Source organism: Eublepharis macularius, chromosome 8, assembly GCF_028583425.1.
Source record: "Eublepharis macularius isolate TG4126 chromosome 8, MPM_Emac_v1.0, whole genome shotgun sequence".
Classification (NCBI taxonomy): domain Eukaryota; kingdom Metazoa; phylum Chordata; class Lepidosauria; order Squamata; family Eublepharidae; genus Eublepharis; species Eublepharis macularius.
This window is the reverse complement of record NC_072797.1, coordinates 44,316,859-44,340,847: the sequence shown is the minus strand read 5'-3', so window position 1 is coordinate 44,340,847 and position 23,989 is coordinate 44,316,859. Positions and strand designations below refer to the sequence as shown.

Here is a 23,989-nt window from a genome sequence, read left to right as displayed (position 1 = left end):
TTTCATAGGAGTTTCTTTGGAAAACTTGGAGGAGAAAGCCTTGTGGGGGGAGAGAAAAGCAGTTTTTAATATATTGTTCTGGTTTTTTCCAGGTCCTCAGATCTTTAGCAAAACCTATGCATTTATAGCATAGATATATAGAATCTCTGCAGAAGAGCGATCAGTGTACAGAAGTCAGGGTGAGACTAGCAGACAAGATTTCCCACCCCTGTCAGCTTCATCCACAGATTTTAGTTGTCTGTAGTTACATTCAAATCTCTGGAAAGGACCTTGCAACCCTATGTTTCATTAGTACTACAGAAAAAATGAATGGTTTCATTGTGATAAGTTGTGAGAATTAAATAATTGGCTTAGTTGAAGCATATTTGTTTGAAAGAAGTAGAGTGCTATATACGTTTTTCACTTTAAAAAGTAGAGATTTTTTTTAAGCCTGCAGAGTTTCTTGGTTAATTATTGGCCTTCTTCTTCACATGATACCAATTGCAGGAAATATGTTCTGTTGAGGAAGGAAGATGACTTCATTCCTGATCCCTGGGACCAAACCAACCAGGTAACCTTTTTATCATTTGAAGGTATACACATGCTGTGTGCATTTAACAGGCAAAAAATATAGCTTGAAAGACTAATTCTGCAGCAGCTAGAATGAAATGGGAGCAGACTTGCCTTATTTTCCGTCCTTATTTAAGCCCCTGATATGGCATGGCAATTTGATCAGAAGGATCCCCCAACCCACAGCAGAAGCTTTTTGGGGCACAGGATGCTGCTGGTAAAAGGCAAAAGCAAGAAAAATCAACTTTAAAAACCCCTTTCACTTGCGAATGATAGAAGCACATCCATTATATAGCTGTAAAATATCAGGTACATGCACACTGATCTTTTTTTAAAGTCCTGTTGTTGATTTGTATCTCAAAAGAATAAATAATAATTATTGAAAATATATAATAAATAGAACAATCTTCAAACGTTGCACCAGTAGAAGGCTCTGGTAGAGCTGTATAAAATGTAAATCAGTAATTCTAATTGTGAACATTAAGCAGACCTACATTGTACAATTTCTAGTGGGCACTTCATTCCCACTTCTACGAAGTGGTATAGAGCAATTAAAGAAGCAATGAAAGGTTGTCCTATTTTCCTACTTGCCACTCCCAGGGTAAATAATTTGATCTATGTCATTTATAGTCCACTTTTCTCACTGAGGTCAAATCCACATTCACCCATTACCCGCATGTTTATTGGATATCTTCCGTTTGCCTCCAATCTGCGATTTTTTTCCTCTTTGTTCACATTCCTGCTTCCAATCCGTCTTTCTCGCGCGTCCCTCCAGTCACACGGCCGCTCAAAAACCGCTTTTTTGGGCGGGACCTTTTTTCCCCGCCCATTTTTTTAAATTTTTTTGAGCACACTTTTCCGTTATTTCGATCTTGCCTTATAAAGAAACATCATTGAAGATAATGATACCTCTCTTTCCCCCACTGACAGCACTGATGGCTCTCTCCCGTTTCTTTTTTGGAAATTTGGAAGCATGTGGGAAGCTTTCGTGGGCATTTCCTATGCAGGACAGTTCAGTGCCTGAATTTTACTGACGTTTCACTTCCTTGGAGTGTCATTATTTCGATATTTTGTAATTTCGATATTACAGTAATATAAAATAAAAAAATAAAAAACAGTTAAAAAGGAAGTTTCGTGAGTCCGTTCTGAGGATGGATTCACCCCAAAATGATTTTTCAAACTACCAGATTTGATTCAGAAACAGCATAATCAATAAATCCAATGCTAGGAAGTCAAAAACAGTGTTTTGCAGACTATGGAGCACTTGCAAGTTGAATCAGCCAATAGGAACTCTCGGAACGGCCGGAGAGACAGGAAGGGGGGTGGTTTTTAAAAAAACCGCGTAAATTGCGCATTGGCCCTTCACGGCCACCGTGAAACTCCCATTGAAAAACTGTGAACACATATTCGGGAGAAATGCGAATGAAATGCGTCTGTTTAATGAGGTAATGTGACCGGCACTTGGGATTGCGTGGGGAATGCGGGGAACATGCGACTTAGAATGAGTAATGTGGATTTGACCTGAAACTCAGTGCATGTCAATGCAATCATCAGGATGAAACATCTAATAAGCAAAATAATAGTATTAGGATTGCAGAAATCTGAAACAAAGCAGAAGTATTAATTTGATATGTTCAACAATGCAAAAATTTCATAGCTGGATAATACATACATAAACAGATAGTTACTACTGTACACAATAGTATAGTCCATAGCCCCTCACCCTTTATTAAAGCATCTTTCTGAACCATTCTAATATAACCCTATATAACCTTTGTAAAAATGCCAGACTCCATCAGTCAGGCCATTCCATAAAGTAGGGGCTGCAGAGAGAATGCATGTGTACGGCCAGTTGTTGAATCTGCCCACCTGCAGAAGGCCCTGTTCAGATGAATGAAGCTGTCGTGGCAGAGCATAGGAGAGGCGGTCCTGCAGAGTCCAAGACCATGAAGGGTTTTGTGATAGCCAGTATCTTGAACTGAACTCAGTAACCGATGGGCAGCTAATGGAACGACTGCAGAATGAGAGTAATAGGTATGCACTGATAATAACTGAGCTGCTGCCTTCTGCAACAACTGGAGTGTCTGAATTGACTTCAGAGTGAAATCTGTAGAATTTCACTTAAGCCTCAGTACTTTGACATAGGGCATGATAAACCAGCAACATAAACAGCTCGTCCTTGAACCTGTGCAGTCAAATCACTGCATTCCTGGCTTTTATAAGTCTATCAGGCCCCGCTTAAGTTTCATAAACACACAACAAAGGATTTCTTTGGAGAGAGTTTGGCTGAATTATGTTTGGATCATCACAATTCTCCATACTTTAAAAAATCAGTGAAACACAGATTAGTTTCCTTTAATTTGTAGTAATTTGATCATAAAACAGGTTTAAGAATCTAGATTATCTCTGGATATTAGAAGAAACCTCAGCAATTATATTTTTTATTCATGGCTATTGTGCTATTCTAATTTCAGGTAAACATAATCAACAACAATATTGCAGAGCTGACTATAATGGCAGAAAAACCTGGATGGGAAGTAGCTAGAACTCTAGACCATGTAAGTAGTGAATTGTGGGAGAGCTACATGAAAATGTTTCTGCCGTTCTAGAGGAATTAATGTGTTTCACTGTCACTCAACCAGGAACAGAATACAAAATTGTAACAAACAAAACACTATCATGTGGACTATCATTATTAGTGCCTGAAACTTGGCATTTATAATCCACCTTCCAGCAACACACCATTTAGCACAGTCGTTGAAGAGGGGGGGAGGTAACTACCCAAAAAAAGAACTTTAGTTTTGAGTTGCTTTTTCTTTGGTCATAAAAAGTCACACGCTCACAAAACTAATAGCATATTTTGATGTGTGGTTAAACTTTACAACATTAAAGCATGATTGAACTATACAGTATATTATCCACATACACATTACAGCATTTTAATTATGTACAAAATTAGTCACATTTAAAAATAAAAGTACCTCAAGTCTCTTAATTAGAATCAGTTTCTGAAACTTCCGATTCTGACCCTTCAATTTTATCCTCATACAGCTCTTTGGAAAATTTGAGATTTACACAAATTGAAACAAGCTTCTCTACTTTCACACCACCTCAGAGCAGAAATGTATCTTAGATTTGAGAGCTGTATATGTCCATAGCATGCCCACCTTGTCTTTAAAAGCATCTCACTTATTCTGAAAGAGAAAAATATTTCATAGGGTTTTTTTTTTTAAGTACTACTCAAAATTTCAATTTTTCCCATTGGAAAAATTGGGGGAGCCTAAAACGGTTTTCCCACGTGAATCATTCTGTTTTTGTCTGGACCATAGCTTTAACCATAACTCTTTTATATTATCAGATCTAGAGTCAATGATATAATTACTTCTACACTGTTACACTCCTCCCTCCACCTATAGTATATCAAACATTTAATTTTCCCTTCCATTTATTGTTCTGCACACAATTACTTTTTATGTTGAGTATTCCTTCTCCAATTATATATGCTCCCTCTACTAATAAATTTACTAACATATTCAGTTAGCAGTATTTATTTTTAAAACTATGAAGAATATTGTAATATTGTGTAGCTGATGATCTGAAAACTTTTAAACATTTTAAACATTGGGGTCATTTTTAGAAATAAACATTGCTAATTTTTAAATTTGAATTAGAACTCTGTGGTTTAAAACACACACACATAACTTTTGTTTCAGATTAGAATATTTACTCTAGAGGAAGATTCTTTGGCAATCAAGGTTGAAATGCAAGTACAAATACCTTCAGAACTCGCCTTTTCGCTTTTGTCTGACTTCACACTCCAGGTGCATTGGGACAAATATTATTTGTAAGCACAACCGCATATTTTTAAGCCAGTGCCAGATCTCATTATCACATATAAAGCCTTGATATACATGACTGAGAAAAATAACTTGTCAAAAGTTTAAATAAAATTCCAGTGAGGAAATGAGGATGCCAGTAAAGATGACTAGGAAGGATATATAAAGAATAGTTCTAAGTTCTTATACAAAAATTTATTGAGTAAAACAAGAATGTTCTGATGAATTGACTGGCTAGAAAACAAGAATTATTGATCAGTGGCAAGGAAAACACAGCATTTTTATTTAATGATATGCTTAATCATTTTAGGATGTTTCGATCATTGGTTTATTTCCTCAAAGCAGATATTATCTAAGCCAAACTCATACAAATGTCAGATTATTTTAAGAACGTTCCCATTTTCCTTTATCTGTAAGATGTAAGTATTTAGGACATTCCTGCAGATCATGGGCTCAGACTGAGGCTCTCAGAATTTAATGCTAAGTGGTCTTGGGAGTGGAGTCTTAACAGTGGCATCCTAAGCAGTTTCCATCACAATCCTACTCAGGTCGGTTCAGTGAAATTGGCCTTACTCCCAGAAAAGTGCCCTGAAGACTGCATTTTAAAGAAACCTGTTTTATTTGATATCTAATGTTTAGAAGCAAGTAGCCTAGTTACTTACAACAAGCAAGGAAATAGACTGTTTAAGATACGTTCTTCTCGTGGCTCCTCCCATGCTACCAGAGGTTAGCATGTATCCTGGTCCACATGTATCCTGGTCCGCATTGGTCCACATGTATCCTGTCCCTTTGGTTTTAAAAGATTCTTGAATTCTTTAAACTGGTTTCATGTGACATATGGAACATAGTACAGCTAATCAGTATAGACTATCACCTATGAAAACTGTTGTTACAGTACAGTGAGATAATTGTCATGTATGTATAAAATATATTTTCAACTGGTGGCAGATAAGCATTTAAAGTGGGGCAAGCGGGGAAGCGGAAAGGCTATTAAAGCAGAGCTGGTTAGGCCTTTTTACAGACGTACGTGTAATTAAACAGCCTCTTTTCCTTTTATTCTTATTTCTTGTCCTGTCGCCCTAATTGTTTGCTTAAAAGGCAAAGTCACTTGTAAGTGTAAGCTCAACTAGGAAGCTCTGCAGCCCAACTTCAGTAGTTCTTTAATCTGACAAGATGCTGACCCAGCCCCAATTTAAATTGTAAAAATTTTATTTTAATTAATACTGAACTCCATTTCTATGTTGCTTCTACATGCAGAACTTCTAGAATCATACAGAATGTTACAGAAGATGACAAAATATATCACATTACATCCCCATCAGTTAATGGAAATAAATCTAATGATTTTTTAATTCTTGTATCTCGAAGAAAACCCTGTAAAACTGGGTAAGTACAAAAAACAAATCTTTAGCTGCAAGTCAGAACTTTTTACTATAAGCCAACACAATAATTATATCATGTAAGAACCCTGGTAAAATAATTGTTTTCCTTGGAAATTTGGGTCTTGCAGCCATTCCGGCAATCCTGTGTAACAAAGAACTGTCCTAATAGGAATGAACCGCATATTCCTCAAAACTAACATACCAGATACTTCAAAGTTTACTTTTGCAACTTGTCAATAAGAAATTTCAAATTTTGACTTGCAATTTGATATGCAACTTGAAGGAGGAAGCATAAGTGTATGAGTAAATTCAAGCTGAGCAGGACTTCCCAGCTTAAGCAGCCCTGCTTACTGACTTTGCACAAGTGTCTTTGGCACTGCTCCTGCTTTCTCTGGAAAAGTATAAGAGGACTGCTCCTAGAAGTCAGGCTGAGGGTGTGTTTTTTCCTGGGCTAGCAGCTGTAGCATTCTGCTGGATCCTTCTCTGAACCGTTTCAGCAAGGTTTCATAAGGCCCCATTGCTGTCTCTCTTTGGGAGCTCAGACCCACAGAGAGTGCATCTTATAAAACAAAATAAGCAGTGGCAATATCTTGTTTGCCACAGAGTTCAAACATACTTGAGCACACCAAAGACAAAAACTGAGCAATTATTATCTTCAGAAATCCACATTGTGTCTTATATCAGCTTCAGAGCGTAAAACTGCAGTGGTGGCAGCTTGGATTTTTTTTTAAAAAATTGATAGTAACCTTATTCCTATTAAATGTAGTGATCCTTACATAATAGCTGCGAGGTCAGTTGCCTTGACATCTGTTCCAGCTTTTAACCAAAACAGAAGTCAAATCCAGTGTGCAGGATTCTTGATCTACAGTAATGGCATCAATTCTTCTTTGGTAAGCAGTTATATAATTAAATTCTACTATTTGATATATTTTACTGTCCCTTTCCTCAGTGACAAAAAAAAGTTGTTTGATGACATCAATCGCCCATGTAAATCATGCTTACGATTTCCCATTCCAATCCACTGCATACCTAGCACTGCAAACAAAACAGAACTCTCACTGATCAAAACAAAATGTCAGAACGCGAGATGTATTTAGCATCATTCTCCTTACTGGAACAGAACCAACAGCTGCATGAAATGGTGGTTAGTGTCAGATTAGGATCTTGGAGATCCAGGTTTGATACACTGTTCAGTTATGAAAACTTGCTGGGTTACCTTAGGCCAGTCACATACTCAGCCTAGCCTACCTCATAGGATTCCTGCAAGGATAAAATGGAAGAGAACAATTTAAGCCACTTTAGGTCCCCATTGAATGAGGTATAAATAAAATAAATAAATAAATAATCCATGGATCTCAATAATCCCACCATAAATCAAATACTATTTAACTTAATTTACTTTTCTTCTCAGTGGGGACCAAAAACTGCTTACATTATTCTCCCATTTTATCCTTAGAACAATCCTATGAGCTAGGTTAGTCTAAAAGTGTGAGACTGGCCCAAGGTAACCCAGAAAGCCTCCATGGGGAGTGGGGATTCAAACTTGGCTCTCTCAGATCCTAATCTGACACTCATTGCCACACTCCCTCTCACACTGGCTAGTGGGATTGTTAATTCAGATAATCAGAAATATATTATTACAAATATAATATAAATGAACACCGTTGTTCGATCAAAATGTGAAATTGTTTCTCTTTCACCTCTACACATGTGTATTGCATGCTGGCAGACCAACGTCTCTTGAGCTTTAACAGTTTGCATAGTAGAGAAATGAAAGAAGTATAATACATATTGCTTGATTCTGTTGATGCGTTTGAATCCATCAGATTTCTGCATGCACTAGGGCCCTTGCAAAAAGCAAAAGTATGATGAAAATCCACAACAGCTCAGCACACCAGCGTATCCCAAATTGCTTTTCTGCTTGCAAAAGTGATTGGGCAAGCAGTTTCTGGGCACAGCCCTGCAGCCCACAGAGTTGTGGGGAACATCATTTTAAAAGTCTATGGTGGCCCAATTCGACATGGGTGAGGGAAGAGGGGCTCTTGCCTTTTCTCCTGCATCCATTTTCCCAAGCCAAAATGGCTCTAGTGATGTCAATTTCTGTACTTTGGAGCTGCACATGTAGCATTCTGTGCATGTGTAGCTTCAAAATAAGGCAGGTACAGCTCCCCAGGCTGTTCTGAGTTGGGAAAATAGTATGGAGGGAAGGGCAGGAGTTCTTTCTCCACTCATGCCACAGCCCTGCACCAAATCAGGCACTTGTAGATTTAAAACGATGCTCTCTGCCTGTGTGGTTTCCTGGACCCTACTCATTAAAAAATGAATTTGCTTATTTTTCTGCTTGTGCATCGCTGGATCCGAGCCAGTGAGTGGCCACCAAAATAGTAGTCAAAGCACTGTTTGTGAGCACAAAGATTTAAATCTTCCTTCTCCGAAGGCTGTCAGATTGCAAAGCCATAGCATTATGGCTCTGCTTGTAAAAGATCCCAAGTTCTCCAGAGAAAGGATGTCAAGTGTTAGGAGAGAATCTTCTGTACATGAAACCAAGGAGCTCTGCTGCAATTCGGACCTAGTAGACCTGATGGTATAAGGCCACATCTTATCTTCATATATGGACTAGTGCCGCACTGAAATCCGGCAGGCTTACACTGGAAGGGAAATAAATGTTCTTGAACATACATGCTGCTCTGCCCAGACAGAAGGCAGTGTATCTGTAGCCTGAGTGCCAAAAAATCCCACTAAATCTACCTGGGAAGATATTGGCATGCTGGCACACAAAGAGGAGGAAGGACAAAGGCATGTGGTGCATCACCAGACACATTAGGACCAAGCTAAATCCCAGTGGTGCTGCCAGTGCCTCCGGACAGTTTGGCAGCATGCCAAACATGGTATACATGTACATTGATGGAACATTTTAAACAAGCCCAAGATGCTCATTGTCATGAAGGTCATTTCAGTGCTGGTGGGTTTCATGAAATGACTAATGTTGATCTTTTGTTTGTTTTAAAGGTGTCCTATTTCAACCAAGGCACCCTTGCTATTATGTCCTACTTTGCTACAAACTTCACTGGGCTGTCCAAATCGATTGAGGATACAGCTTCTGCATGCATCCAGTTCTTGGAGTTAAGGGGCAGCAAGCTGAAGACTGTTTCATTAAGCAATAGCTCATGAATAACTTAAAATGACTGAAAGTCTATTATGCCATTTGACTAACAAGCAGTGACTAACAAAGGTACTCTCCCATCCAATGCTGTTCTTTGAAATATTATTTTAGTACAGTGTGCTTATGACATGGTCTCCCAAATCCTTACCCCTTATTTCATTGTCATAAACTAAGTGTGTGTCGAGGTGGGGGAAATCCCAGTACCATTCCCACTACTTTAATTTCTGGGTGATTGTCAAACTATTTTGTTGTTCTAAATTACGTTTCCATGATGCTACAACTGCTTTAAAAGGCCAACTACCAGACTGTATTTTTCATTTTAAACAGAAGCATACCTTTGCTCTCAGATGTCTCATCTTTATTCAATTATCTCCTTATTTGGATTTCTGTAGTTTAGGATTATTTGGCGTTTGGAGCCTAAATACCGTATAACTATATAGCTTGTCCGCTCTCGATCAAACCAGAAGACCAGAACCAAGAATATTTAAAAGAAACCATCCACAAGTGATCAAATAATAATTTAATCTATATAATGGATTAAAATGTAAACAAGAATCTTCATTTACATTTTTATTGGTATCAGTAGCCACAGATGAGCATCATATTACTGAATGACAAACTGGTTGGCAAACCAATAATTTCCACTTCAGCTACTTCCTTCAATTTTTTTTTTGTGCTAAGAAGGTTTTTCTGTTTGCCCAGGAAGCCCATTTTTAAAATATCATCCATGAGGGGAAAATGATGAGTTAGTCTCGTCTTCTTATGAGTCTGTGAGGCAGCTATAATATCATAATTTTTAAATCATACTTTGAGTATCACTTTAAGAAACTTTGAAAGACCAGAAGTATTAGAAGTTTACAACCTTAGCTACTTTTGGTTTTGGTTTTTGCAGTTTAGAATGATCTAGAATTTCTTCATAATCTGCACTCATTCCTTTAATCCATCGACCAACAGTTACTGCTCGATCTGTGGAGGGGAGAAATACATGAGAAAACTGTATTCTTTGTTATATCCAGATGACACTGTCTGCTATATAACTGAGCTATGATGACTAGTCCAAAAAAGACAACACATTTATTACCCAAATAATTAAAGCCATACTTTCCATTTGTATTAACATTATAGTCGAGTCAAATTATATAACAAGTCTCTTAATAACTGGTGATAATTCAAAATAGCCATTGTCTATGTTAATATGGTACTTTGACATTATACATTAAACTTTGTAGAGCAAAAGTTTTCCAATGAAAAAACCAGATTTAGTCTAAAGACTCTGTATCATACTACTATGCAATTATTGAGTACTCATCAAACCTTAAGTATCTAATAAACAGTTCTGAACAACAATCCTGGCAGTAGACTAGTAAATGTCAAGGCAGTATGGTGTAGTGGTTAAGAGCGCAGGACTCTAATCTGGAGAGCCAGGTTTGATTCCCCACTCCTCCACTTGAAGCCAGCTGGGTGACCTTGGGCTAGTCACAGCTCTCTGGAGCTCTCTCAGCCCCACCCACCTCAGAGGGTGTTTCGTTGTGGGGATAATAATGGCATTCTTTGTGAACCGCTCTGAGTGGGCATTAAGTTGTCCTGAAATTGTCCTAAATTGAATGTTGTTATGATGATGATGATGATATTCCAGTTTCCCATTTCTTTACTGTTGAGCACCGTAATATAGACCTGACCAGCACTGTCAGTTTCAAACTCCAGCTGTAATACCTAACAGCATATGCAAAAGCGTTAAGGTTGCATGCCCACTTGCTTGCCTGTTTAAAGATGCTGTGTTATTCTGCAGCATGTAAGGCTGCCAATGAAGGGGAATAATCAGGAATTGTGCCGCTCAGCTATAACGGTTTTCCAGGGTATGCTAAAAATAGATTTGCAATCTGCAAAAAAACTAAGTCTCAATTTTAAAGAATTCCTCAATTCCCCACCTGCATTTTGATTGTCTGGACAATCTTTTTTGAAGTGCTCCACAGACCCACAAATCCTGCAAGAACCTCCTGTAAGGGATCAAGGGACAAAATGTATTTGATTATCATATATTAAATATGTTTTATGCATGCCTAATATCAACTGGCTTAGTTTATAATGAATATGAACTAGAAAATAAAACTCAACATTCATGGCTTTAGCACAGATTTTAACTAGTGTAGTGGACTAACTAGACAGTTGGACTGAGCTTGGTTCAAATCTTTATCTGGTATGAAGCTCAGTGACTTTACCAACCGAATTTACCTGACACTATTGTTGGGGGAAAAAAACATCTATGCCTCTCCTTGAAGAATAAAACCTTTTGCAGGATAAAAATGTGAAAGATAAGATTATAAGGGTGACAGTTTTTACAAGATGTACATTTATTATAGGATGCCCTCTTCTACCATATCTCAGGTAGTTGCTACAACAATGAATAGCTACGTATTGTCGAAGGCTTTCACGGCCGGAGAACGATGGTTGTTGTGGGTTTTCCAGGCTGTATTGCCGTGGTCTTGGCATCTGATGCCAGCCACAGCTGCTGGCGAAACGTCAGGAACTACAATGCCAAGACCACGGCAATACAGCCTGGAAAACCCACAACAACCAATGAATAGCTACGTTCAGCAGAGCTTCTCCAGCCTCTGAAATGCTCAATTCTAGCTGCCATTTTGTTCTTGAAAAGCCTAAAAAGGAAATATTAGCCACTGAATATACATTCAAGTAGTCACCTTTATTCTCAATTAAAATATGCTGTCCAAACTAGCCATCCTGCACTAAAAGCATTCCCAGAGGTCTCCAGTGGAAGTACGCAGGTGGGACTTTCTCCAGACTTTCCTAAACAACAGTCCCCAAAACAGGACAGGTTTTTCATATTCTATCAGGATGCTGCAGGTGAGAGAGTGGAGCAATTGCTACTATTGAGGAAAAATAATAGTTGGGGGCAGAGAGAATACTGCATCGTCTCCCACTGTGCATTCTTTAAAAAATACATGTTTTTGTCTGTCCAAGTGAGAAGCCTTTTTAGAAATCCCTTTGGAATTTCAGGAAGAACTGTTTCTATAGCAACCAGTGCTAAGATACTAGTGAATAACGAAAAAATCTCTGTTGATTTGCTGATGAAGAGGCAGAATTTCTGAATATGGTCAGAAGCAGACAACACATCCATTTCTAACACTCTCCACTTTCATTAAGTTCTCAATGGCAGGGAAGGGGGTCTCATGCTTTTCAATTAACCAATCACTGTGGAAAAAAGTGTGTGGTTTTCAAACAACTATTCTTACCTTCAGCATACAGTCCTTTAGGATTATCTGGACATGACCTGGAAAGATGTCCCATCTCACCACAAATAAAGCATTTTGCATATGGAAATTCTCCTGTAAGAGTTCAAAAATTTACATGTCATGAGGCAAACATCCACACAAAAATCAGATCACAGTCAACTCGTGGAAAGTTTCAATTGTTCATACAATTTGAGAACCCGCCCTAATAACTATTAACTGTTGAGTACATTTTTTAAAAAGGAAGAGCGTTTTTCCAAGCCCACTATACAAAGAGTTGAAGTTATCATACATACCAAGGGCAGGATCTATTTTTACTTTGCATTTCTTGATTTCATGCTCTGTAGATCCACAACGATAACAAATTCCAGTTCCCATATCTTGGCTTTCGAGTGCAGCTGGGCAATCTGCAACACCATGCCCTGGTTTTCTACAGTGGAAGCACACCTTTGACAACACAATGTAAATTACCAACTGACAGATGGACTCAGAGTGATCTCTTTTTTTACTAACCACATTTCAAATTACTCTTACCCCCCAAAACAGATGCTACCACTATGTATTTAAGGTACTTCAATTTTATAGTTTGAAGTTAAAAATTGCTAACATGAAAAAATCATTCCTTTCACCTGGCCTCACTTGCAACAAATAGTTTTCCAGCTGTAAGCACAACCAGTGAGATTTACAGAAACCACCTTGGAAAATAATTCCACAAAACATGCAAAGTAATGATGTAACTTTCTCATGAACCACCACATTTTCTTCACCTCTCCTTTGACAAACCCAGTGTGGTGTACATGATCCCTCCCCAAATTCTATCTGCATAACAACCTTATGAATTAGGTTAGGCAAAGAGTGTGCAACTGGTGACAGGTCACCCAGCAAGCTTCATGACTCAGTAGGAATTAGAACATGGGGGTGGGGGTGTCCCCAGATGGCTTAGTTTGTTTTTATGAGCTTTTGTACCCTATATGTCACTTTTACAGTGTAAAAGTGTCCTCCAGTTATGGCCTGATATGTATAAACTGGCTTTTTGTTCATTGTAATTGTAGTGCATGCTGAGGACTGGAAAGTTCCACAGAAAACATTCTGTTGTGATAAAATCTCATTATTTGCATTTATGAATAAATTATTCCCCATCCCTACAATTTGCAGGATGGTTACCAAGAACAATAATTCTGTTCTAATATACTGAACCATCATCACCATCTAGACAGATAAATAGATATACTACCTTGTAACATAAAAACAGATCATTTATACATGTGTTACTCGCCCCAGCTTTGATACTATTGAGAAACATTTTTTCTCCACTCCCGCACAGCATTGCCGTGCTTTTGTACACCTCCTGAGTTTTTTCTATCTTTCCTGCAATCTCTTGATAGGGGGATTTTTAATAGTACTCTGCTGCCAATTTATAAGTTTTCCTACTGCCACTGACCCACATATATTTCAAGATTCTAAGACACAGTGATTACAAAAGAAAAATGGGTTTACTGTTTATAGAATAAGCCCATGACACATATCACCACTCCTTATGCTCATATGTGTAAAGACCAGTCACATCAGAGAATCTTACATACCCTCAGCACTGTTTACAGAATAACTACTAATTGTTTACATAATAAAATATCAAGAAGGTTAATATAAACACCCCATCAGAATGACACAGAATGACGCATTTCCAAGAATGCATGGCACCTGACAAGCTTGAATGACAAATTATACAAATATCAGAAAAGGTGGAGCCATATTTTGTTATACTCCTGGGAAGAAGATTATTCAAGGTTAAATCTTAATCATAACAAGAAGATGTTTATACTTTGCTCAGTGACCCTTCTCACCTACCCGAGACCTAGCTGATCTGCAAGATATCTCAGCAGGCAGAAGTGTAACACTAGAGCAAGGCTATCTTAAGTGTCTGTGTGCTTTTAGCTTGAATGTATGCTCGTAACAAGAATTTTGGAAGGAGGTCTAAAAAATCCTTTACCATCTCTCCAAAGCCAGCTTTACTGAGATGTTCTGGGAAAGATCGCAGCAAAGCCAGAGGTGACACCCATGTAGAAGGGAAAGTCCAGATCTTCCTAGCTCTGCACACATCAGCATCATTTTCCTCCCTGTCTCGTGCATCTGCCATGTCCTCCCTGCCATTGGAGGGCTGTTTTGACTTTTTTAAAAAAAAAACAGCAGCTGAACAGTGGCTACAACGGCATAATACTATAACAATCAGGTAGTCTAAATTCTCTGCTTTCATTTTCTAAAAGTCTAGTCTCTAGCCCCTTATATCTCCCGAAGAGCCTGACGGCTTGGGGGGGAGAAGGTTGGCATCCCACAAGAAGGCACGGAGCCTGGCCTTCCGATCACTCCTTGCCTTCGGAGTGAAGGACATACAAATGGAGCAGCGCTCGACAACATGCCCCTCGCCCAGGCAGATGAGGCAGAGCTCATGGCCGTCCGAATGGGTCATCTTAGTGCCGCATTTATGACACTTTTTAAACAAAGATGTCTGCGACATAATGAACGGTATCTCCCGACAGATGACAAGGGGAAAATACCGACCAGCAGAAGAAACGATCCAAAACTCCGAAGAGACGCTTGAAACGAACGCTAGACAATAGAACCTTTTCGACGGCGGCGAAAAAGGAACTGAGGGAATGCCGGGGACGTTCGGATATATATGCATTCAAAATTGGCGGGAACACCGGCGCGCATGCGCGGTGGATCCGAACGTCCCCCTCACATCTCTTAGAGCTAGAAAAATCTTTTCCGCGGCTGGCCTGCGCCTGCGCAGTCCCAATGTGGGGCTGCACAGAAGGACGAAGACGATCTGCAAGATATCTCAGCAGGCAGAAGTGTAACACTAGAGCAAGGCTATCTTAAGTGTCTGTGTGCTTTTAGCTTGAATGTATGCTCGTAACAAGAATTTTGGAAGGAGGTCTAAAAAATCCTTTACCATCTCTCCAAAGCCAGCTTTACTGAGATGTTCTGGGAAAGATCGCAGCAAAGCCAGAGGTGACACCCATGTAGAAGGGAAAGTCCAGATCTTCCTAGCTCTGCACACATCAGCATCATTTTCCTCCCTGTCTCGTGCATCTGCCATGTCCTCCCTGCCATTGGAGGGCTGTTTTGACTTTTTTTAAAAAAAAACAGCAGCTGAACAGTGGCTACAACGGCATAATACTATAACAATCAGGTAGTCTAAATTCTCTGCTTTCATTTTCTAAAAGTCTAGTCTCTAGCCCCTTATATCTCTGCAACAGAAGGGACTACAGACTAACTTTTTTAAAAAAGTGAAAGCTGGGAAATCAGAGACCCTGACAGACATATTGTCAGAACAGTATAAAGCCATAACAGTATCAAATTGCAAATTAAAAAAAAAACGGGGGAAGCCCTTGGTATTGGGGATGCCTGCTGCCAGGAGTTTGGGGCAGAGGAAATGTGGGGAAAACTGCCATGTGGAAGCCCTGTTGCCGTTGCACTGTATTACTGCTGCAGCAACAACAGGGAATCCACACAAGCACACCCATGTGGGGAAAACAGCAGCATGAACGAAGGAAAAGTTTAGATAAAGCATTCTGAAGGAAGAATGAAAACTAATTTTCACAGATTAAGAAGAACAGTTGTCTAATCAAGCAAAATGTATCTTTAACAACACTAACTATAAATAAAACAAGATACCTAACCACTACATAAATATGCCACATGAGTAAACTTAATAGATTAACAATATATGCATGAACAAGTTTTTGCAAGCAGAATATCTGCACTGTGTACAAAAGACTGCCACAGGGGATAAAGCTCACTAAAATACACATTTAAGGCACACACAAAAATAAGCCTGGACTCCAGCTTGTTCACTAGGTATTGTTCCAAAGTGTGGCTGCAGCCTTCGATTCTTCCTGTAGTTATCTGAATTGAATCACATTATTGTGGTGAGATATTTATTAATTTTTATAGCCCATCTTTTTCACTGAAACTCAAAGTAGATTATACAGGAATTTGAAAACAAGCACAAGTCCAATACAAATATGAAGCATAGTAGAAACAAAACATAAGTAAACTGACATAACAAGATTGAATGACACAAAAAAACCCAGTAGGAGTACATAGTATAATATGTAGTATACTGTACAGTCCTCATACTTCTACCTCTCTGAGTTTTTTCAGTATGGTCTTACTAGTTCAATAAAAAAGTCCTCTTGAATAATTCAGTTTTGTATAATCTGCAGAAAGCAGACTTCAGTATACATGAAGCACCACTCAAGTTATGGGAAATTCCCATGAAGAGGGGGAAAAAGGTGGAAAGTAGCAGAAAATAAAGGGAGAAAAATCAGTAACATAAAATCTTACCATGGCATTTTTCTTTATTTCTTGCCTATTTAACCTTCTGGTCTCCCGACGTTTGTCTTTCTTTAAGGCAGTTGCTATTTTCTCCTTAGTTTTGTGACTGTCAATAAACTTTCCATTATGCAATAACTGTGAATTTTGTTTTAAATATTCCATAAAACCATTAACGTCTTCATTCAGATAGTCTTTTTTCTTCTTGTTTTTCTTCTTCCCTTGGGGATTTCTTAAAGAGATTTGCTTTTTATTTGTTGCTGTGTTTCCAGAGGAACTATTTTTCATATCCTCCCATGGTGTGGCGTCCAGAGCCTTCTTGCTCTGGGTGATATTGGCTCGAGCCCATCTGGTCATCACTTCATTCAGAGATTCATACAAGACTCTAAAACAAATATTGTTAGTTAAAGCCCAGTCTGTTATTTGGTTACCAAAATTACGGATTCAGTTGTGATTCACTTGGTGAGTGTGTTAAGATGATATGGGGCTTTTAGGAATATTCAAAAGACACTGAGAAAACTGCCACTGACTGAGGCAGTGTCATTTTTCTAGAAACAAGGCAGAATAAATGTTCATTTGTAGATAGTTAGGATTTTCCCAGCCATGTACCAGTACTCAAGAAATCTTTTTGACTCTATCAGAAAACCTTTCCTTTTCACTCGGAATGGTCCTAAATGTTTCACTTCTGTAAAATTTCTAGCTTAAAATAAACAGTTTTCCTAAACTTAACTTCAGCCATAAGAATTATAGCAAACAAAACATCTTACTCTCCTTTCTGCCTAGAAATCACAGTTCCCAAGAATGACAGCCTCTCATTATCTGCCATGGCACAAGAGAAATCTCACTGCCAATTTCATATCCAGTTACCATTTTTGTATTCTTTACCAATAACTCTAGGGAAATTCTGCATTCCTTCCCCTAGTTAGAGGTTGACAAAAAGCTTCCAAAACGTTACATCAAAATTCCCAGTAACTACTGCTTCTGTCCAGAAACCTACTGAGAGCCTATTGTTGATAGAAGAGCCATGACTAATATATCCTAGTATAAACCTCCTCAACCCCAGTTTTTGCACCATGAAACCTATATGAAGTTAATGTCGAGTTGTTCATGTCATTGCCATGTGCTGCTGACTGAAAAAGTCTCCGACAGGTAAACTGAAGGAGAAAGAGTGTAAGGGAGGAAGCACTGATCACAGTCTTTCTACAGGTATACATACCCTCTTGTCTACTTAGCTAATAAGTGATTGCCCTATATATTCACTTGCTACACTGAGACTTACAGATGCTAAATTTCCAGTATAAGGATATGCATGTAACTATGCCCTAAAATCGTATTTTAAAGTGAGAACTTGCTTTGTGATTGGGGGGGGGGCAGAGTAGAACAGTGAAGAGGGCACTTAATTCTCCCTTTCCAGATGTGAAGGCCACAAGAAGACATTTTTTCTCCCCACTCCACAGACTTTTTTGCAATATTGCCAGTGGAAATTGGGAAATGTAGGAAATCACAAAGAAAAACACCTATAAAATATTTCTTTCTTTTGCAATGAGTGGAATGCTTTATATGAAGTTTGTACTCACTCAAAATGCATGGTATGAATTTTTTTTAATTTAAGACAATCTACAGCATTAGATGAGCAAGATCTGGGCCTAACAGAACCTTAAAGACCAACTGGATAAACAGTGAAGTCTTAAGCAGTTACTCCAGTCTAAGCCCACTGAAATAAATGGGCTTAGACTGGAGTAACTGGGCGTAGGATTTCACTGTTAAAAGTTTGGGGTTTTTTTAATATAAGGTTGATGGATTTCCACTCCAGGAAGTTGAATGTGGTGCCTTCCATGAAGGTAGTTTCAGGTGGGTAGCCGTGCTGTCTGCAGTCAAAGAGAAAGATTTGGGTCCAAGAGCATCTTAAAGACCAACTAGTTTAATGTGCTATTGGACCTGGATCTTGCTCTCCCACTACAGACCAACATGGATACCCAGCTGAAACTACAGCATTAGATGTATACATTTTCATCTGCACAACCAAATTTCCTTCCTATCATTTATTTTATTGCTTTATCAACATAAAACACACCATGTATTACTAAACTAGCATATAAAATTGTTTCATTTGGCATTCTTATGGAATATAAAAGTACAATGCCTTCATTTTCTACAAGCAAAATTGCAAATATGCCCAGTACCTAATAATGCTGCTAACTGCTGTACACTATGTTACCTTAGCACAAGTATCTTAATGTTTGCCATCTGAAAAGTAGTAGAAAAAAATAAAAGAAAGAAAACAAATTTTGTAGAAAAAGAAGTGTATTGTTTGTACAAAAACTATCACAGCATCTGAAAAACAGGACATTGGACTAGAAAAAAAGGATGTGATTCTGTGTTAAAGTGTTTTTCCTTTAACTGTATAGATTTTCGCTAGACTCTATTAGTTGTAGTATAACACAGTTGGTTCTACTGAAAGGCCTGCTGGGATGAGTCTTGGCTGCCTCCCTCCCTTGGCCGCTCTCTTCACCTACATGTAATGGCCTTGCAAAATTAGCAGCTCAGCCTAAGATAGTGAAAGATGGACATGTTCAGGAGTGCCATGATTTACAACAGGAGATGGCCTCAAGAAGGTCTAGATGTTGTGGCTTTGATTCCCCAGTCCTTCTCTTATTGTCTCCTGAATGTACCCCTTTTGGTATGCAAAAAGATAAAAAGAGGTGCCCTAAGGGTGTCAAGTGTAACACTTAGCAGATCACAGTGCCTGTCAATCTTTTAAGATTTTCTTAATATATTAAGATCAAGGAGTTTGGAGACTTGGCAGGTTTCTATATTAACAAAAAGAAGTCAAAGATATTATGTAAAAATATGACTAAGCAGAAACAACAATTGTTAATGGAAACAACGGACTGTGAAGTAACAAGTAAGGTGAAATACTTGGGAATTGAACTGACTGCTAAGAATATTGATTTATTCAAGAATAATTATGAAAAACTATGGACTCAGATAGAGAGACTTGATTAAATGGAATAGGCTCAATCTGTCATGGTTGGGTAGGATTGCAGCAGTTAAAATGAATGTGTTACCAAGAGTGATGTTTTTGCTACAGACAATACCAATCATCAGAGACTCTAAACAATTTGAAAAATGGCAGAGGAAAATTTCAGATTTTGTATGGGCAGGCAAGAAGCCTCGAGTGAAAATGAAAGTTTTACAAGATGCAAAGGAAAGAGGCGGAATGCAACTGCCCAATCTGAGACTTTACCATGACGCAATCTGCCTAGTTTGGTTGAAAGAGTGGATGACACTAAAGAACAAGAAATTATTAGCCCTAGAGGGATACAAAAAAATATTTGGATGGCACGCATACCTATGGTACGACAAAGTAAAGGTCAACTCGATGTTCCTGCACCATTTTTTACGGAGAAGTCTATACACAATCTGGAAGAAGTATAGAAATTATCTACAAGAAGGAACTCCTTGGTGGGTGGTTCCATATGAGGTGATAGACCCGAGAGCTGTCGATAACGAACGACAATGTTTAACTTACAAAGAAATAACTAAAACCGAAGCAGCTAAACTTAAAATAAAGACGCAAGAGGAACTATCACCTAACTACGATTGGTTCCAGTACAGACAGGTTAGAGACTTGTATAACTCGGACTCTGTAAAGGGAGGTATACGAATAGAGAATTCGGAACTAGAGCAGACTCTTCTTAAAGAGGACAAGAAAAGAATATCCAAGGTATACCAGGTACTGTTGAAATGGTATACCGAGGATGAGACAGTTAAAACACAAATGGTGAAATGGGCTATAAATTTTAATAAAGAAATAACAATGGAGGCATGGGAATACTTGTGGAAGACTACAATGAAGACAACGACATGTACAAATATCAAAGAGAACATCTACAAAATGATCTATCGTTGGTACATGACACCAAAGAAGATTGCGCTAGGGAATTTGAACACTTCTAATAAATGCTGGAAATGTAGGAAGCATGAGGGCTCCCTCTATCATATGTGGTGGTCGTGTGAGGTAGCTAGGCAGTACTGGGGGGTAATAATAAGAGAAATGAGTGAAATTTTACAATTTCAAATCAATAAGAACCCAGAACTCCTGCTACTGAACTTGGGAATGGAGGGAATTCCAGCTCATCACAGGACATTGATATTTTACATGACGGCAGCAGTTAGACTTTTGTATGCGCAAAAATGGAAAGTACAAGAAGTGCCAACTATCGAAGATTGGATCTACAAATTGCTGTATATGGCGGAAATGGACAAGATGACAAGAAAACTGAGAAATCTGGACTCAGGGCAGTTTAACACAGACTGGGAGAAGCTGAAACAATATCTGGAGAAGAAATGGGAGGTGGGAGGAAAACTGTGGCAGTTTGAGAACTACTGAAGTATAATAAAATGTAGAGGGGGGTGACTTTACCGGGGGGGAGAAGAGATAAATGTGAATTTATAAGCAGTTAGATTAACAGATTGACATATATATAGATATACATAGGTTAATAAACAGAATATTGATAGAAAATAATTAACTATAAGGATTAAATATAAGGATTGAGTAACCAATAATATTTTCTTTCTTTGACAAGATTTGTACAATGCACCAAACTGAATGTCTGAAGGTATAGACGAGTCAAATTGATTGACTATGTGATGAGAGTTACAGAGAATTATTATAAAAAGACAGAATGAGTAATATATAGAGAATAAGTCAAATTGTTTGATTTAAATGAATGTAAGACTTATATGGTTTGTGATATATAGAAATACTTAAAAAATGGAAAATGGGATAAATTGTTTATCTAAGATGGAAACAAAGACTTACAGTTTGGGTATATAACATTAAAAATAGTTAAGATGTACTGCTTAGAATAATGGAAAATATATATTTGTTTTAGATAGAGGAATCTAATAGAAGTAAGGGAAAAGGGACAAAGGGTTGGAAAACTGTTGGAAGTCAAAAAAAGGGGGGGAAAGGGAGGGGGTTAGAAATTGAAAATTGGGGGAAAATTGAATGTAAATGTAAAAATAATGGACTCTAACCCAATAAAAAAAATTTCAAAAAAAAAAAAGATTTTCTTAATATATCAAGTTACTTCTACAAAAATGCAAAAAAAAAATAGTTTGTGTCTTAATAAGGAAGAAAAGCATTTGCAATTCCCATTAAAATGCATACTATGGGGCTAGCCTATGATACCTTTAGTTAATATTGTATGTTAAATTTTGAAAGATCATGTGTAAGGGAAAAGAATACCTGCTTAGGATTACTCCCAAAAGATCTAGTCAGTTTCATGTCCTTTGATCTACTAAGGATCTGTTCCTTTAACCTGATCAGGGCCACAGAATGAGCCACTCTGGAAATTATTTCCAGGGTAATTTTAGTCGCCCCATTTCCCCGATTTCTTTTTTTCCTCTTTAAGGGGGTAGCGGGAGAGAAGATAGAAGAGATAACTGGAGAAATTTGGAATTCAGCATCTGAGGACTAGAATCACTTTCCAAAGTTACTACAGGCGCAGGAAGACCACCCTTTTGGCTCACCTGCCTCCTCTCCCTTGATGATAAAACTGACTTTTCACATCTCCCCAATTTTCCTCCCCCTTCTCCAATGAAGCATCCATAGGTTGTTGTAAGTTTGCCTTTTTTGTTTCAGGTTAGTACAAATATTTTAAAGCATTTTTGCAGTTTTGTACTTCTTGAGAGAGACTGACATTTCACTTAACTCAATGAGGCTTATTCCCAAATAAATTAGGTCTCACCTACAGTGGATTAGTACAGCACATCAGTGTCCTGGCTGGGTCCCTTGGCTCGGGAGTTATCCTGATTCTGCTTACTCCTGTTGCTTGTTGGTATGTTTGCTTGGCACTGTATACCATTGCAATGTGCACTGTGTAAATTATAAATATAATCTCTTCTATAATAATCCAGTTCCTTTTCAATTAATGTTGCCTACATAATAAACAATTATTATTATAATCACTGCAGCAGGCAAGTAATTTGTTTATGATAGCTGTTTTGGATCAGAGTCTTATGGGAGTGGGGGTGTGGAATTTTTGTCTAGTTATCCATAGTAGCTCTTGGTAGCCCTGCAACACACACATATAAACACAAAGCCTCATCCAAATCTATGCCATACTAAGCTTGCATGCATTATCAGTGCCCAGTTTAAACACGACACTAAGTGTAGTATCCTCTGAAACATGCTGGGCAAGGGTGAGCTATCCTACTTCAGTCCTGCTCTGTAGCCAGCACATACAAGAGACTGGTAGCTTCATCAGAGGTTTCTCTATTGCTTCCAGCTGGGAGATGCAACTTACTAATGGGCTTGCTTAAAGGTATAAACATCACACTGAGCATATTACATCACACAGGTAAGTTGCTCTTGCCTGCTAGTTTGTTCAAGATCACTAGCAAACCACAACGCTCTGGTGGCAATTAACAAGCTCATACCCCAAATCATGGCACAGGAGAGTTAACTTCACAATAGAAGGAGATTGAGCAACAGAACCTCCCCCCCCCCCCGCATAGGATACGGAGATGTGACAAGATTCGTCAACGTGTCAGGCAGCTGAAAGAGGGCACGGAAGAGACACAGTCTATTCCCACTTACTTAACACACAGCGTACCGCCGACGGAACAGCCCGAGGTCTAACTGCGGCTGCGCGTCTCTGTCCTCACTTCGAAGTCCACCTCAACCGCCTCCGCCACAGACACGCGAGGCCGCGGGTTGTTCTGCGGCAGCTGTTGTGAAAGCGAAATTAAGTTTCTAGGTGCCCTTCTTCCTCCGCCTCACCTTCGGAATGAATTTCTGCGGACCACGAGCTTATTCGCCAAGCGTACAAGGAGAGCACCTTACAGGCACACGCCAATCTCCCATACAGCCGGAAACTCACAGGCTGGAAGGGAAAGATCGGCGCCGGAAACTACAGCATCTTCAGAGCCTGCACTTCCGGAAGATGGGGCGGGGTCAGAGCGGGTGACTGAAACTAAGGAAATGGAGAGGGTGGAGTGGAGTCGTGTCGCCCAAGTTATTCTCGATTTCGGCTTTTCGCCAGTTGTGTGGCTGGTTTTTATGCGGCGAGCCTAATCGATAGATTTATGCATGCATAGCTGACCACCGGAATGCGGCCCTTGACCAAGTGGGCAGAGCAAAGGCGTGACTGAAATCCAACCGCATCCCCCTGTTTTCTGAAACACTCGTTTGGTCCCATTGCTCAGACTAGTATTTTCTCGCGTTGGCATTTGCAGCCCGACTCCGAAATTGTGTGAATGGGAAAATACTGGAAACTGTTTTCAGTCGTTCTGTTTTCTTAAGTAACAGCTTCTTGAATGTTCAAGCCGTCTCAGCTTTTAAGATGCCGTCTTCTTTTCTGTCCTTGTGGTTTAAAGGTGGGCGGCAGCCCCCGTTCAAAAACCGATTTCGTGTAGAGTGTTTTGAACAATATTGTAGCGTTAATCGCGCGTGGACTGCAG

At 38.9% G+C, this 23,989-nt stretch overlaps 2 protein-coding genes across 7 annotated transcripts in view; one reads left to right on the top strand and one right to left on the bottom strand.

Moving 5' to 3' along the window:
- ACOT12 (acyl-CoA thioesterase 12) overlaps positions 1–9,339 on the top strand; it is a 39,402-nt gene extending 30,063 nt beyond the window's left edge. The window contains exons 10-15 of one of the 3 annotated variants that reach the window (XM_054986242.1): positions 487–550; positions 3,024–3,107; positions 4,263–4,393; positions 5,643–5,771; positions 6,534–6,657; positions 8,777–9,339. In XM_054986242.1, the coding sequence (XP_054842217.1) occupies positions 487–550; positions 3,024–3,107; positions 4,263–4,393; positions 5,643–5,771; positions 6,534–6,657; positions 8,777–8,938 (694 nt within the window). In that variant the 3' untranslated portion in view covers positions 8,939–9,339. Of the gene's footprint in view, positions 1–486; positions 551–3,023; positions 3,108–4,262; positions 4,394–5,642; positions 5,772–6,533; positions 6,658–8,776 lie in introns of those variants that run through there. The other 2 variants (XM_054986243.1, XM_054986244.1) reach the window with 2 other exon arrangements.
- Positions 9,340–9,435: 96 nt separating this feature from the next.
- On the bottom strand, positions 9,436–23,434 carry ZCCHC9 (zinc finger CCHC-type containing 9). Of its 4 annotated transcripts, none has more exons than XM_054986246.1 (6): positions 23,127–23,434; positions 16,529–16,901; positions 12,475–12,625; positions 12,182–12,274; positions 10,859–10,927; positions 9,436–9,896 (listed from the first exon to the last, which is right to left on the bottom strand). In XM_054986246.1, exons 2-6 carry the CDS (start codon positions 16,871–16,873, stop codon positions 9,778–9,780), a joined length of 777 nt encoding a protein of 258 aa, XP_054842221.1. In that variant the 5' UTR covers positions 16,874–16,901; positions 23,127–23,434; the 3' UTR covers positions 9,436–9,777. The 4 variants fall into 4 exon arrangements, with proteins under 4 accessions (XP_054842221.1, XP_054842222.1, XP_054842220.1 ...); XM_054986247.1 differs by having other exon boundaries at positions 23,310–23,434; XM_054986245.1 differs by lacking the exon at positions 23,127–23,434 and adding an exon at positions 22,280–22,384.
- Positions 23,435–23,989: the final 555 nt, after the last annotated feature.

What these genes read in the sequence shown, in the direction of transcription:
- ZCCHC9 (XM_054986245.1), bottom strand. Translation starts at nt 22,299, where the DNA reads ATGTGCTGTACTAATCCACT. An exon ending in ATGTGCTGTACTAATCCACT is followed by an intron (nt 16,902 to 22,279) that starts GTAGGTGAGACC and finishes TATTTGTTTTAG; the next exon opens with AGTCTTGTATGAATCTCTGA. An exon ending in AAAAATAGATCCTGCCCTTG is followed by an intron (nt 12,275 to 12,474) that starts GTATGTATGATA and finishes GAACTCTTACAG; the next exon opens with GAGAATTTCCATATGCAAAA.